The sequence below is a fragment of the Haliaeetus leucocephalus genome, unplaced genomic scaffold (assembly GCF_000737465.1).
Source record: "Haliaeetus leucocephalus isolate CR32 unplaced genomic scaffold, Haliaeetus_leucocephalus-4.0 Scaffold2, whole genome shotgun sequence".
NCBI classification, from domain to species: Eukaryota; Metazoa; Chordata; class Aves; order Accipitriformes; family Accipitridae; genus Haliaeetus; species Haliaeetus leucocephalus.
In genome coordinates, this window is record NW_010972438.1 from 10,901,480 (window position 1) to 10,916,412 (window position 14,933).

The window sequence follows — 14,933 nt, forward strand, 5'->3', positions numbered from 1 at the left end:
GCGGCTGCTGGGACCGGCGGCACGGCGGGTGGCGGGCGGGTACGGGTACGGGCACCGGGGCTCTGGAGGTCACCCTGGGCCGGGGGTAGACCGCTGTGTGGCCCCCGCGGTGGTGGCCGTGGGGCTGCCGGGGGTAGCCGTGGGGTGGCCGTGGGGTTCTCTGTGGGACTGCCGAGGGTGTCTGTGGGGTTCTCTGTGGGACTGCCGAGGGTGTCCGTGGGGTTGTCTGTGGGACTGCCGAGGGTGGCCGTGGGGTTCTCTGTGGGACTGCCGAGGGTGTCTGTGGGGTTCTCTGTGGTTCTCTGTGCGGCTGCCGAGGGTAGCTGTGGGCCGTCCGTGGGGCTCGCTGCGGGGTGGCTGTAGGGCTGGCCGTGGGCCCCATGTATCCCTGCCGCTCCCCGTCCCCACAGGCCTCCGTGCCGGGCTCACCGCCTCACACCAGCGGATGACGAACTCTACCAGCGGACACGGGTGACGGTGCTGGAGCCGGAGTCCCCCAACACCATGTTCATCGAGGGCTACAGCAGCCGCGGCTTCACCATCAGCGGGGACCTGGTGGTGGGACCCTGCGCTGTCCTGCCCCGCACCATCCTCCAGTGGAACGTGAGTGCCCGGCGGTGGGGCCTGGGCCGCTTGGCCCCCACCCACACTGTGGGCAAGCACCCAGGGGGGTCTGCCCCGCTCAGTGCCCTTGGTGTCCCTGCAGGTTGGCTCCTACAGGGACATCTCGCATGAGAGTCTGTCGCTGTTCCGGCTGCTGGAGCCCCAAATAGGTACGTGGGGCGGCCAGGGCCCTGTGCTGTCACAGCCTGCCTGAGCTGGCTCCTGAGCTGTGGCGGGCTGTCAGGGCCTGGCTGCCCCTCGGGGCCAGTGCAGGTCTGCCCCAGCACACCCCGCAGCACCTCGCCAGCATTTTGGGGGAAAGAACTGCTCTCTGGCATCCCTCTGCTCTGCAGCAGCTGGAGGGGCGCAGTGGGGCAGGAGGGGTGCAGCGGGGTGGGCTTCCTCTTTGTTTGGGGTCCTGTAGGGGCGGCTGTGGGGAAGCTGTTGGTCTCTGCAGGGAGGGCAGGTCTGGGCCAAGGCAGCCCTGCCCACCCTTGCCAGCGGTCATGTCCTGGTTGCAGAGATCCTGGTGCTGGGCACAGGAGACAGGGTGGAGCGGCTCCACCCTGCCATGCTGAAGCACATGCGGGAGAGCGGGATTGCTGTGGAAGTGCAGGACACGGTGAGGAGGGGTGTGCAGAGGGGTGCATACAGGCAGCGCCCTAGTGAAAGGGGAGGAGGTGGCACTGGGAATCCCCCCTAGGCTCTGCCTGCCCAAGGACGGACAGGAGGGAGGGGGTTGTGTGCCCCATGGGGAAAGGCTGCATCTCCTGTCAGAGGACTAGGGCTTCACTGCCTCCCTTTTCTATTTCACAGCCAAACGCATGTGCAACCTTCAACTTCCTAACCAGTGAAAAGCGCGTGGCAGCTGCTGGGCTCATCCCTCCACGGGGCACCTACAAGGGGATGTAGGTGCTGCCTGCCACGGCCGCAAGCTGAGCAGCTTTTCCCTTGCCTGCCTGAAGCTCCCGAGCGTCATCGCTCCCGGTGGAGAAATGCTTTGGACTAAACTGTTGGAGCTGCTGGCTGGGTAGTGACTCTGCACACAGGAAGGTGCTGTGAAATGCGTGGGCTCTGCTCTGCCCCGAAGTCCCTGGCTTCTTGGCCTCCTTGCCCAGTCTGGGCTGGGGGCTGCAGGGCATGGCACGAGGCATGAGCATTGCTGGCAGCACCTCACCCACAGCCCTGCTTTTCTGCCGAGGTGGTGCCGGGTGCCTTGGCAGCAAGAAGCCATTGTCCCAAGGCAGGGTAGAGGCTGGTGGGGTGAGCTGCACACCCCCGGGCACGTTTGGGGCTCCACAAGGGAAATACATGTAAATTGGAAGTACAAAGCAATTGCGTAGTGGTTAATGCACAGCAGAGCGAGGCTATAATGCACTGATGGTGTGTGTGCTTGCTGCCCTGTGGAGCTGGCTGGGTGGTGGGGATGGGCTGTGGCTGCTCCCTGGGCAGCATATGTGGTGCCAGGGATGCCACCTGCCAGCAGCTCCCTGAGCACGGCCGGCACAGGCAACTGGTGGGTCCCAGCTGGCACTGGCCTGTCCCAGGCTCTCCTGTGGGGTTTTGTGCCGCCCCACAGTGCTGCTGTCCCCTGTGCAGCCTCGAGCTGCAGGTGGTCCCTGGATGCTGCACCCCACCTCCCTGCAGGCTCAGCTCAAGCAGGGGACATGGAGAGGGTCACTGTCCTGTTGTCCCCCCTAACCTTGCACTGGGATGTGGTTGTGGATGCCACCCCTGGGACTGGGGTGCATGTACCTGATCACAGTCTTGTCCCCCAAACCCTGTCACCTCCATGGGCCCAAGGAGCGGGTGGGGGACGTGGCTGCAGTCCCCAGCCCTGAGTCAGCTGCATTAGTGAATGTTTGACACAATTATGTTGTAGTTCGAGGCTCTGGTTTTAGCATGTGTAAATGTAATTTGACGTCACTGTGCTGCAGAGTGATTTTTTTTTTTTATTTTCAGTCAAAAACATTAGACACAAAACCCTGATGGTAAACGCGCTCTTCAGCTGGAGTTAATTTGCATGTGGTTGGGGGGGGAAAATGACATGACACACACCACTGATACAGGTGGAAAATACCTTAGTCACGTGGTGTTGCAAGCACAGGTAATCCAGCCAAGCCAGGCAGGTTTGCACTGGTCAGGAGTGCAGAAATGCAACCGCCAGCTCCTTTATAATCCTGTGCCATTCCAAGTTCATTGTCCACACACCTTTTGGCAAACAAACTATAGAGGAAGCCTGGGCAAGTGATCTGTACCACCCACACCGACCAGCCCAAGGGGCTGCAGCTGCTGGGGCATGTGCTCCCAGCAGTATTGCCTTCTTGCCCAGCAGCCACTTGTTTTCTGCGCTGATGAAGGTTTTTTTTTAAACACCCAGCACTGCATTATCCACTCAGCCCTGTCTTGGGGCTGTCCCCTCCCCATTCCCCCTCACGCACACCATGTCCCTTCTGGGGCCATCAGCTGCTCCTGAGAAGGTGCAGGAAGCGAAGAAGAGAGCCAAGGAAGTAGAACAAGGGCAGTACAGAAGGAAGAAGGGCTCTGGGCTGACACCAACTGCACATCTTTTCCTCTTTTATTGTAAAACATGGCCAACACGTGCAAGGCTCCAGGTGCCAGCCCAGGATCACTACTTCTGGGTGGCAGGTGGGCCCTCTCACGTGGTGATGAAGCAGCCAAGGGACACAGGGAGCTCCAGGCAGCCCACAGAGTAATGGCACTTCTACAGCAAGAGCAGCTCCCGCACAGGGTGGCGCAGGGCTGAGTGGCACGATGACAGACACAGACGGACCTCCTTCAGAAGAGGCGCTTCTCATACCTGTGAAGGGAGCAGCAAACCAGAGGGACCTTTTACCGACCCACCTCACCGAGGGCAAGGACCAAAGGCGCAGTTAGGAATGGCTCCTGCCCTGCCAGCCCATGGTACACTGGCAGGGACCAGCTCCTCTGCTCATGCCCAGCTGCGAGAGGAGTGCTGGCCCACGCCAGACAACATGCTGTGGCTCAGCCCAGCTGCACAGTGGCAGGTGAAGCCAGCAGCATGCGAAGCCAGTGGCAAGGCAGCTGAGGCACCGGACAGCTGCGCTTATCTCTCTGTGACACCCATCCCGGGGAGACAGGTCCTGCCAGCAGCACTTACGAGTGGAGGCCATGCACCCCTCCTTCCACCTGGGCAGACGTCGTCCTCTTCTCAAACTTCAGCTCTCCCGAGTACATCATGGCTCTGAGGGGGAAGGACACCCATCACAAGCCAGCCAGCATCCAGGAAAGACAGTGCTCTGGCACACATTCAGCTGGAGCAGCTGGGACAAGGGACACTGGTTCCTCCAGCTGCAGCCAGAATGGTCTTTGCTGTGCTCCTAAGAGCCAGGCAGAGTAAGGTAACCCCAACATTTCAAGCCCAGCCAGCTGAATATGCCACAGGAGACCATGCTCCTGCATCCCTAGGGCTGGCAAATCTATGACACAGTGTGCACTGGAGATGAGGGAAGAGAGCTACAGCAAGGTCAGGCCACGCAGAACACACTGCAGCTTGGGTACAGCTTGCCCAGGGACCTCAAATGGCAGCACTGTGACCTAACCAGAGCACAAGCGAGGGGAAGCACTCACCGGACTTGGGTAAGGCTCTTGGCACCAATATCCTGGCAGGAATGCTGGATCCCAGCAATCAGGTACGGAATGAACTTGTGGATAGAACCCTTGTCCTGCACTGCACCAGAGACCCCCTGGGCCACTTTGATTTTGTCTGTCTCACTGCATGAGAGCACAAATCAAGGAAGTTTATGAAGCAGAGATGCCCCAAAAGCTTGATCTGCTGCCCCAAAGTCCCATCTCTTACCTGAAATACCGGTTCTGGCTGCCCAAGTTCTTGTCCATGGCATCTAGTGAGCCCATGCCACGGTATTTCTTCAGCCTAATTCCATCTGAGAAGAAGTACTCACCTGGGGCCTCCGTGGTGGCAGCCAGGAGAGAGCCCATCATCACTAGCACAAGAGAGCACCAAGAACAGCATGTCAGCAGCAGGAAGGCTGTGACCGCAAAACCCTCAGGGTCCCTGGGCACAGCACTATGCTGGACCCCTGCCATGCCCCCAGCCACCTGCAGGTATATGCCCTCGTGCCCGGAATCCAATGCCATATGGAAACCCTTCCTAAGAGACTCCTTACGAACGTGCATGACCCAGCTGCCCAATGCGCTACTCACCTGTGGAGGCCCCAAGTGCGAGGGCCTTTGCAATGTGCCCAACCGTCTGGATCCCTCCATCTGCAATCACAGGGACACCGAATCTCCTGGCATATTCAGACACCTTGTACACCGCCGTGGCCTGGGGGCGGCCGCACGCCAGCACTGCGGGCAGGGAGAGAACAGAGAAATGGTCAGCTCCTATGCAGCAGTGCGTTCCCTCCCCAGCAGGCCCTTTTAGGCTTCCAGCACACACATGCTCCAGCACTCGGGAACGCACAAATCCCTGGATGCTCCTTCCCTAGGCCGAGTTGCAAGAGAAGCGGATGCCCAGGAGATGCCTGCTAGGACATCCTCATGGCCCTCTACTCCAGAAACTGTGGGTGACCTTGGGACTGGGGTCTTTGACCAAATGCCTGGGATCAGCCGAGACTCGCAGCCCATCCTGGTGCACAGCAGACGTGTGGGGAGCTTGGGAAGGAAGGGGAGCAGACTCCAAAAGCCCCTCTCCAGAGCATCACTGGAGCCATGTCCCACCGCTTGCTCCCTCCTAGTGGTGCCAGACCCCTTCTCCATATACCCAGCAGCTGTATGATGTGCTTCTTGCATGGAAAGGCAGCTGGCTGGGAGAGAGCTGGTATGTATAATATGTGTATATATATATATATACACATATATATCTGCACACACACAAACACACATGCAGCAGTGGAAAAGGAAATGGGCAGGGTGATTTGATGGCTTACAGGAAATAATTTATGTTCCTGCCCCACAATGTAGCAAGGATTCGGTCAAGTTTAGCTGCCCCATGGGAAGGGAGTTATTAGCTTTGGATTTACCTGCTCTTCCCAGTCGGTAGCAGTTAAGAGGCTTCCCACTGTGCGAGGGAAAACCAGCACAGGGCACATCTGGCGACGCATTTGTCAGCCACAGGCATGCAAGGACACTGAGATAAGCTTCTCTCAGGGAGACTTCCCTTACCCACAATTAACTGGAAGCCTTTTCTCCAGTCACTGTTAGTCCAATACACTGGGTAAGATTATGGCCATGCAGGATTAGTACTTTGGAGCGTGAACTCCAGGTGTGGTTTAGCCTGCCTGGCAGCAGCACTGGCAGCGTACATCCCTGGCAGAGGTTTGCCAAGGCCGGGAGTCTGCAGTTGCTCCTCTCCCAGTGCTCAGCAGCAGCTGCTGAAAGAGGGAAGCCAGACTCCAGGCTGAGATCATGAAAGAACTGATTTTAATCGAACAAAACTTGGCGTTAAGCTAGGGCTTAGCCAGCCAGGGAGAGTCTGCCAGCTATAACATGAATGCCATTAGTCTTAAAGAGATGGTCTCGCTTGGTACTGCACTGCTAAAGGCCACGTTGCAGCTGCAAAATGCTGCAAGGGAAGAGCTCTGTGGAGAGAAGCACCCAATTTTGGAGGGTCTAGAATCCAGAGTCTCTGTGATTGTGTTGTACACAGTGCAGGGCCTGCAGAAACCTCACAAGAGCAATCAGAGAGACCAGCCCTTTAAGGAACAGCTTGGCTCAGGGCCCCTGGGAACATCGCACCGTTCCGAATGTCCCAGTGCCCAGTGCCACAGCTTCAGAGCGCAGGCTTCCAAAGCAGGGTTCAGAGCACACACACGCCAAGTGGTCTGGTGAGGGTTTGTCTTTTTTAGCGTATCTTGCAAAGGGTGTCCCTACAAGATCATCTGCTAGAGAAAACCTGGGATCTTTAACAAAAACCTCTTTCCCTTTGAGGTGCGTCAAAACTAGGAGAAAGGGCAAAACCCAAGGCTCACCTCAGGTGACTGCTTGATCTGGTAGCACTGGAGAAGTACAGAGCAGACAACGCTGCACCCTGTGCTGGGCAAGGGAAGAGCCCTTTCTCTCCACAGGTGTCGGTGGGGAAAGACATGGTTCTGGTACACAGCTGCCAAGGCGGCTGTAAGCAGTTAAGTCCCTCTGTAACCCCAGGGGAGGTAGCTTCGAGTGAAGCTTAGCCAGTGTATAACTGTCCCACAACTGGGGCCAGATTTAGAGCAGGATCAAAGACTGACTGCTCAGTGATCACCTCCCAGCACTGGATCAGCAGGGGCATGCCCGGCTAGAGATCCAGAAGATGCAGTCAGAAAGCCCAGTCAGGCTCCTAACTGGATTTTGGAGTGGAGGTTGGACAGGCCTGAGTGCCCTCAGCTTTGACAGTTCAGACCCTGCTTTAGGAATTCAGAAAGGCTTCTCAGCTTCCATTTCAGATTCAAAACCAGTATCCAAAGCCACAAAACCCCAAGTGCATCTACAGCTAAATTATTCTCAAACAAGCAGTAGGGCCATGTGCAGCCAAATCAGGGTCCTGCTTCAAGACACGTAATTAGGGTTGGGAACAGGGCAAGTGACTTACTATAGGTGCCCGTGACAGTAGAAGGGCATTTGGGGCTGTGGGACTTTAGGTCTGGAGGGATCTTTGGAGCAGCTAAACAAAAACAAACACACAGATTTTAGAGACAGAAGAACAGCAGCAGAACAAAGGACCCCAGCAGTGACCTGCTACTAGGCAGAGCATACAGTGTGGGACAGAGCTGACCTTGCAAACCCTTCCTAGCCTGAGCCAAACCAGAGGCCAGATCCAAGCCAGCCGGGCCCAGCTGTGCACAGCACATGCTCACCCTACCCCAGCAGCTGTCCACAGAGGTGACCCCCCCCTAACCCAAAGGGCCAGAGTTCTTGCCTTAAGAGGGACAAAAACCTGGGGAGCTGTGGTTAAGAGTTTTGCAACAACATCTCCTGTGAAGTGCCACATTCTGCCTCTGCTCTGTTCCTTCCCCAAAACCAGCACCCAACCCCACCTCCCACGGTAGCCAGGGGAGGCACCCTCTGGAGACATTCACCCTGCTGCAGAACAGAGCAGGCCTCAGTGGGTCCTCTGCCTCAGAGCCAGAGGGCGATACGTGTGTCCTGGTTCTGCTCGGGCCATGGAAGCATCAGCCCAAGGACACCACAACCTCCCTAGAAAGGTCACCCGAGACAGACTGCCCTGACTGGGAAACCCCCCACAGCCAGCGCTCCCATGGCAGGCAAAGCAGGAACACAGCCTAGGTCCAGGGCTGCTCGAAGGCTCCATGCTGGAATCAGCAGAGCTAATGCAGGGCCTTCAGCCATCAGCTACCCTCTTGCTGCCTCCCGTGGCAAGGACCAAGGAGCAAAGCAGAGAGGGGCTGTGTTTGTGAGCTACAGCGCCTTGCACCACCTCTCTGCACCTCACCTGCCAGGTTCAAAACAGGACTGAACCTGTCCTCAAGGAAGCCTTCCTCCAGGCCCTGCGGATACCCCTCTCCACCTTTCAGCTAAGGGTGACACGGCCTCTGCCCCACACACACAAGCTCCAGCTAACTGCAGAGACAACGGCCAGAAATCCCATTTTGGCCTGGAAATTGCAGGAAGGCATCGAGCCCAGCAGACCAATACTCAAGCATCACGCACACTGCTGCCAGAGGGAAAGGGAGCACAGACAGCCCAGTGCACTTCACCCGTCAGCACTGGGGACCCAGCAAGACCCTCTCCCTGCAGAGCTGCCCGCCAGCCCCATCCCACACCGAGCCTGCAGCTCCTCTCGGGCAAAGCCACGTGTGCCACACCTGCTCTACTCAGTCTCGGTCAGTACTGGGAAATGCCTTTGCTGCTGCTGCCACCCCAAAGGTTTGACCCAGGTGATGAGAACGTCCTAGACGAAGCAGGTAAAAGATAGCTTGCTGTTGGACACTGCCCTTACAATGGCACAAGTCCATCCCACCTATGCTGCTTTTCAGCAGGGAAATCTCTATTAAACAGATGTCTCTCTTCAGCCTATTTAGGAGATGGCTGATCTCTCTCACCTTCCTGTGTGATGCAGATGGAGCCACTGCCCATCCCGACTCTCAGGGCATCGACCCCTGCGTCAATGAGGTTCTTGGCCTGAGCAGCAGTCACAACTGTGGGGAGCAGAAACTGGTTTGAAGAGAGACAAGCAGATTTGCATGCGACACTGCTCTGCCCTGGTGCTTCCCCCGTGGCTGCGAACATCCCCTACCCAGGGCACCAGCCTGCGTCAGAGCCAGGCCTGGCTGTCCACTGCTACCAGGCCCATCTGCAAAAGCAGCCATGAGTTTCTGTCCCAGCTGTCCCCAGTGGGTGAGATGACAGTGGCCCTTTAGGCTACTGTGCAACACGTTTACACCCAAAGGCTGAGGTAGCAGAGGTCACCGCATGGTGCCAAGCACTCTCTAGGCCACACCAGGTAGGGAGGGCAGAGCACAGGCTAACAGCAGCACCAGTAACACACCAGCCAGGCAAAGACAAGGACTGCTGAACTCTGCTGTCAAGAGGCAGGGAAAACTTCCATTAGGTTTCCACACTGAGCAATACTCATTATTATTATTACCATCCAAAATTTTAAACTGGTGTGTAAAAGAAGCTAATGTGTAACAGGCTACAGAGGACTGTAGCACACTGTGCTGCAAAACAAAGGTTTCAAAATATTTGCAGCTGTGGCAGCGGCAGGGTACTGCCCTGTGTCTGCAGAGTGGTCTTGCTCTGTTCCACAAGCCAGAGGAAACCATTTTAAGTTCACAGACATTTACCAAGACGACTGTTTCATTCACGTCCCTGCAGCTCCCTCTATGTCTAAGAAACAAATGTAATTTAAAGACAAGAACAGTCTTCAACACATGCCTACCATTTCCTCCAATAACTTGTAGGTTAGGATATTTCTCCTTAATGTATTTTATCATATTGATCTGGAAGATGGAGTTCCCCTGAGAGGAATCCTGCAACAGAAATAAAACGAATTTCAATGACAATTTCTGCAAAATATTACAAATACAGCTCCAGAAGAGCCTCAGATCTTCACTCTGCTTACTGGGGTCTCTGCTAAGTGGGCAAGACGACTCCTCAAACTGAGCACAGAACCAGAGGAGAAGCTGCTGCCAAGACAAGAACGTACCTTCCCTGTCCAAGGCAGTTTATCGTAAAGACTTCAGTAATATCCTTCACGTTTAAATCCTGTGGCTTCTACAGTAGGCAACAAGCAGCACATCTGGCTGCAGGTAAGAACCGTCTGGCTCTACCACCAGGACACCATCAGGCCTGTCTCAAACTACAGGTAAAATGGTAGATATTCCTTGTGAAACCCAGCAGGGCTGGCAGGGAGATGCATCTCTCCCTGCTGCGCAGAAGAGCAGCTGAAATACCAGATGTTGACCACTGAGTGCTCAGGCCCTGCCAACCTCCGTGACCCAGCCAACTCGCAGTGTCTGTTAAATATTTCCAGCTGCAACGCTGCTCAGCCATGCCCTCAGAGCACGGTGGACTCACAAGCTAACAATCAATGAGAAAACAATGTGCAAATACAGGCAGTGATGGCTGTGCCCGAAAGCTTACAGGCCAGAAGGGGAGACGAGCAAAGCAGCTCTGGACTGACCATTCCTGAACATCAGGCAGTTAAGAGAATAACACAGTAACAAACACCAAAGAAATGGAAGGGAAACTGTAAGAAGCCAAATATTCAAAAACAGCTAGGAACATCAGAGACGATGGCAGCAGACTGCAATAAGCATTTGCAGAAGATTCTGTATTAACTGACAACGTTTCTCTCCTTAGCCTTCAGGGCTTTGATGCACCCCACATAATCCCTCAAGGTCAGTAAGTTCCCAGGCAGGAGGAATCCCTCTTATTTGAGGACTCCAACCGAAATGGGACTGAGGTCAACAAACTGCCATATTCTAACACAAAAGGGCCTGTAACGAAGATGTTAAGTGCCATGCTGCTGCCCCACTGTCAGAGAGATTCAGTCAGACCAGATCCTCAGCCCACCCAAACCCCCCAGGCCAATGTGATGCCTGTGGGTGGCTCACCAGCACTACCGCATCCACGCCAGCCTGCACCAGGAGGTCTAGCCGGTACTTGTCATCTTCGTGGGTGCCAATAGCGGCACCACAGAGCAGCTGCTTCTTGGAATCCTTAGAAGCCAGAGGGTAGTCCCGGTTCTTCTTGAGATCAGTGCGGGCAATTATAGCCACCAGCTCGTCATCTTCATTAACAATTGGCAGCTTGCCTTGAAACCAACAGAAAGAACATCACTGCAGATTTCTGCAGGAGACAGACATTAGCCCAGAGCAGTGCGGCAGACCAGGAGCATCAGGCAGGCAGCAACTGGTACAAAGTGGAGACTCAAAGAGGTGTGTGTTACCAAATCTTGCTTGGCTGCAGATGTCAGCAGTCCTTTTTCGGTAAACAGAGCAAGGAGTTTGCAGGACTAGAGAAGGACTCAGTATTTTCACACTGACCATAGAAAAACTGCATCTTTCTTAATAATTAGAATCACGACACTGTGTTAAAAGTCAAACTACCAAACCCTAACAGAGCTGAACTGAGTGCCAAAATGTGAAGGCCAGAATAGAAAATTGAAGATGTGTGGCTGGACAGCCAGGCGCTCTTCAGCTCCTGGGCTGCCAAGAATCCCTCAACTTCAAACAGATTTGAGATGAACGCATGTGAACTCTGTACCCTGGCAGAGGGCTGCAGGCACTCTCTCCTCACTGTCCTCTCACCGTGCTGGAACGCAGCTCTCCCACGTTCCACCCACGGACAGACGCGTGCCCACATTCACCCACTACTGCTCCCAGCCCAGCGCTTCCATGGCTCTCCCTCACTTTGCAGACATTCACAGGTACCTTTTTTACTCCTTTGCAGAATTTCATTCGCTTCTTTCAACATTACGCCAGCCGGGGCCACAACAAGATCCTCCCGCTTTGTCATAATCTGGTGGGAGGGAGAAGATAAAAAGTCACAAGAACTCCTTCGCACTGATCTGAAAATACCGAACTCCTCTGCCCACGTGAAATGCTCCGCAACAGCCGTGCGGGAGTGCTCTACAGACAAAGAAGCCCACAGCACAGCAACACGCCTCCAGAAACACACAGGAACAGCCTCATATGGCCTGTCCCCATGCAAGTAGCAGCCATCAGTCCCCAAACCCATCGGTGTAGTGAAAACAGGAGATGGCAGAGGGCCTCAGCAAGCTGAGGGAGAGCACCTAGAAACAAGGGACGACTCTCGGATGACCCTCGTTTAGGATGTCACCCAAGCAGCCCTCCCCTTTAATAGAGCACAGGCAAATAAGGGCTGGAGACACCTCCAGAGTCCCATGCTGTTCTGGCAGAAACGCTACCCCCAAGCTTGTTTTCAGGCAACAAGCCGCAGCACACAGGCTCTGGAAGGGCTCTGCTCAGAATAACCCACCGCTGCTGCTGGCAAGGTCAACAGGGCAAAGGAGTCGCTTCAATCCAAACAAACATGATCACCCACGCTTGCTCTTGACAAACAAGCACCAAAACATAGTGGAACAGCAAGCGGCAATGGACACAAACTGGAACACGGGAACATCTAATGTGGTATACAGGAAAAAGCTTTCACCGCAACGGTGGTCAAACACTGGAAGAGCAGCCTAGAGAGGCAGCGAAATCCCTCCATCCTTGGAGACACAGACACAGCCCCACGCAGCTTGGTCCAGCTGAACGTGCCTCAAGCAGAAGGCTTGACAAGAGACCTCGAGGTCCCTTCCCACCCGCAGCATTCTGCGATCACAAAGTTCACATGGGATGTTCTCATAAAAGGTTACTCAAGAAGGCCCAGCAAAGCTAAAAGGGAACACTCTCTAACCCTCAAGGAAAGTAGATTAGTTGCACACAACAAAGAAAAGAGGGAACATTTTAGTTATTTATACCACCAGAACAGACATTTTGCATCAGGAAAGAGGTTCACCCTGCTTGCATCCACGCAAAATCCTCTCTGTGACAGAACTCACATCTCAGGAAAAGCCTGAGGAATCACGGACATGCCCTGACACACTCCCTAAGCCTGTGGGATCCATGAGCTTCCCGAGCTACAGGAGACCTGTGTGTTTAACTGGATGGCAATGAATTGCTCAGTAGGACGACTGCTGGACAGCGAGTAGGGAGAGATCTAGGAGACCATTCATTTCCCTAGCCTTGCCTGGTGACAGAGGCAAGCACCAAACACTAACAGCAGCAAGCTTCCAACTTTGCAGCGCTGAATGATCCACACATAAAGGATGAGAGGAGATTCTTATCTGGTTCTTCTGAATGGACCAGCATCGCTTCAAAGGGCCATGTGCACTTTTATAACCTACTCCTGGTTTAAGATTCTTGTTACAGGTATTTATAGGCGATTTCAAACCAAACAGGGATGAGCATGCGATACCAGGTTTGGTCAGCAAGAGCTAAAAATAGTCATGAGTGAAGAGCAGAGCCTGGACAAGAGGTACCGGTGGTGTAACCTGACAGTGCCGCAGATCTACGGTTACACAGCTCGTGTAACAGGAATGCCAGAACTAACAGGAATCAACATAGGCATCACAGAGAACGTTCTCCTGTATGAGGGGAGTTTCACAGGGTAGCATTATAAAGGCTAAACTGCCGTCTCCAAGTTCAGGGGGTATTTTAAAGAGCAAGTAGCCTAGATGAGGCACACAGGGAAAGGTAGTCCAGAAAAGGAAGGTCAGTGCTTGGAGGGCTTGCTGGGCACAGCACAGCTGCTACAGCCCTGGCCAGTGCCAGCATGCTATCTGGGACCACAGCAGCAGCCAGGAACACCAGGAATTAATTACTGAACCAGGGAAGAGCACCAGCTGTAGAGAGGATGGCTTTCACAACACTGAAAGATAACCCCACAGGAGGAGTCATGCAAACGCTAACTGCACGGCCACTCTCCTGTATCTGCACTGCAGGAGTCGCAGAGAGCACATAAATGAACAAGACACTCTCCCCTGGAAATACAGTTAAAGATGGACCCACAGAGCTAACGTGGAGCTGCTTCCTCCAGCTGGTGCAGCATCCTCACAGCCACGCGCTCACCCTTCTCCTTATCACAAGCCACGCTGCTTCCTAACGCAACGCTCGCATCCATCAGGCGCTGACACACCCTTCTCACCTCGCCAAGAGGCAAGTCATGCTCCGACTCTTTCAGGAAATCAATATCTCGAGATGAAATGATCCCAACCAGCTTGCCCCCCATCTTCCCATTGTCCGTGATGGGAATCCCACAGAATCCGTGACGAGCTTTAGCTTCAAACACATCTCGCACTCGGTCGTTGGGGCTCAGCACCACGGGGTCTGTGATGAATCCTTGCTCGTATTTCTGAAAAGAAGCAAATTCAGCAGCCAGGCTAAGTGGCACAGCCAGACCGAGCAGAAGCCGGACATGTGCCTTGTGGTTACTGCGGCCGCTCACAAAGGTCTGCAAACACCCAACCTGGCCATGTGCTCACCGACAGGATGACTCCCAAACCAGCACCAAGGCTCACCCAAGTAGCATTAGATTCCCAAGAGTTCCCAGGCTAACCTCCTGCCTGAAATTATGGGGAACGTTCCCAGGCCAGGAGGCCTGGCAGTTCTCAAATCCCAGCCTGCACGTGGACAGCTCCTAACACGCAACAAGAGGTTCGTGCGGGCAACCACGGCAGCGCTACCGTTCTGAAATGCCAAGATCGGCACGCTTTAACCGTGAGCTCCTCTCAGAGCTCCTTCAGCAGGGCCAAACCCCGCTGCCCACCTCCACGAAGCCGCTCCAGCCACTCACCTTCACCTTCCGCACTTCGTTAGCCTGGAACTCCGGGGTGCAGTTGTGGTGGATGAACCCAATTCCCCCGGTGAGCTGGTAACACAAAGGCGGCCGTAAGTCGCTGCCAAACCCCCCCCCCGGCCCTTCCCCGGGCAGATCCAGCAGCGGGGCACGGAGAGCTGGACCAGCCCGGCCGCCCTCGGGGTAGCCGGTGCGGCAGAGCCGGGGGCGGGCGAGCGGGGTGTCTGCCCGCCGCCTCGGGGGGGATCTCTGGAGCATCGAGGTGACCCCAGAGCAGAAAGGTCTGTGCCTCGCACGGCATTTCCACCCCCGCCCCGGGCCAGCGCCCCGCCATCCCGGTAACGGCGGCAGAGGGGACCGGCCCGGGGCGGCGGCAGGCCGCGCCCGCCCCGCGGGGCCGCACTCACCGCCATGGCGATGGCCATGCCGGCCTCGGTGACCGTGTCCATGGGGGAGGAGACCAGCGGGGTTTTCAGGGTGATCCTCTTGGTCAGCGCCGAGGTCAGGTCCTGGCGGGGAGGAAG

At 55.4% G+C, this 14,933-nt stretch overlaps 3 protein-coding genes across 3 annotated transcripts in view; 1 reads left to right on the top strand and 2 right to left on the bottom strand.

The window, feature by feature from the left end:
- Positions 1-382, bottom strand: part of DALRD3 (DALR anticodon binding domain containing 3) — an 8,742-nt gene extending 8,360 nt beyond the window's left edge. The window contains exon 1 of the mRNA XM_010573422.1: positions 44-382. Coding sequence (XP_010571724.1) covers positions 44-382 — 339 coding nt within the window. The remainder of the gene's footprint in view (positions 1-43) is intronic.
- On the top strand, positions 332-2,485 carry NDUFAF3 (NADH dehydrogenase (ubiquinone) complex I, assembly factor 3). Its single transcript, XM_010571216.1, has 4 exons — positions 332-603; positions 707-773; positions 1,125-1,225; positions 1,420-2,485. Exons 1-4 carry the CDS (start codon positions 505-507, stop codon positions 1,513-1,515), a joined length of 363 nt encoding a protein of 120 aa, XP_010569518.1. The 5' UTR covers positions 332-504; the 3' UTR covers positions 1,516-2,485.
- A 678-nt stretch (positions 2,486-3,163) lies between these two features.
- IMPDH2 (IMP (inosine 5'-monophosphate) dehydrogenase 2) overlaps positions 3,164-14,933 on the bottom strand; it is an 18,341-nt gene continuing 6,571 nt past the window's right edge. The window contains exons 4-16 of the mRNA XM_010573435.1: positions 14,817-14,918; positions 14,407-14,481; positions 13,759-13,965; positions 11,481-11,568; positions 10,662-10,861; positions 9,485-9,575; positions 8,646-8,741; positions 7,175-7,246; positions 4,810-4,953; positions 4,445-4,589; positions 4,216-4,359; positions 3,746-3,829; positions 3,164-3,424 (exon numbers count right to left, since the gene is read on the bottom strand). Of these exons, the coding sequence (XP_010571737.1) occupies positions 3,403-3,424; positions 3,746-3,829; positions 4,216-4,359; positions 4,445-4,589; positions 4,810-4,953; positions 7,175-7,246; positions 8,646-8,741; positions 9,485-9,575; positions 10,662-10,861; positions 11,481-11,568; positions 13,759-13,965; positions 14,407-14,481; positions 14,817-14,918 (1,470 nt within the window). The 3' untranslated portion in view covers positions 3,164-3,402. The remainder of the gene's footprint in view (positions 3,425-3,745; positions 3,830-4,215; positions 4,360-4,444; positions 4,590-4,809; positions 4,954-7,174; positions 7,247-8,645; positions 8,742-9,484; positions 9,576-10,661; positions 10,862-11,480; positions 11,569-13,758; positions 13,966-14,406; positions 14,482-14,816; positions 14,919-14,933) is intronic.

Excerpts from the sequence above, each read along its gene's own strand:
- NDUFAF3 (XM_010571216.1), top strand. The coding sequence starts at position 505 with ATGTTCATCGAGGGCTACAGCAGCCGCGGCTTCACCATCAGCGGGGAC. Across the intron at positions 604-706 it reads GCACCATCCTCCAGTGGAAC|GTTGGCTCCTACAGGGACAT; the intron begins GTGAGTGCCCGG and ends GTGTCCCTGCAG. Across the intron at positions 774-1,124 it reads GCTGCTGGAGCCCCAAATAG|AGATCCTGGTGCTGGGCACA; the intron begins GTACGTGGGGCG and ends TCCTGGTTGCAG.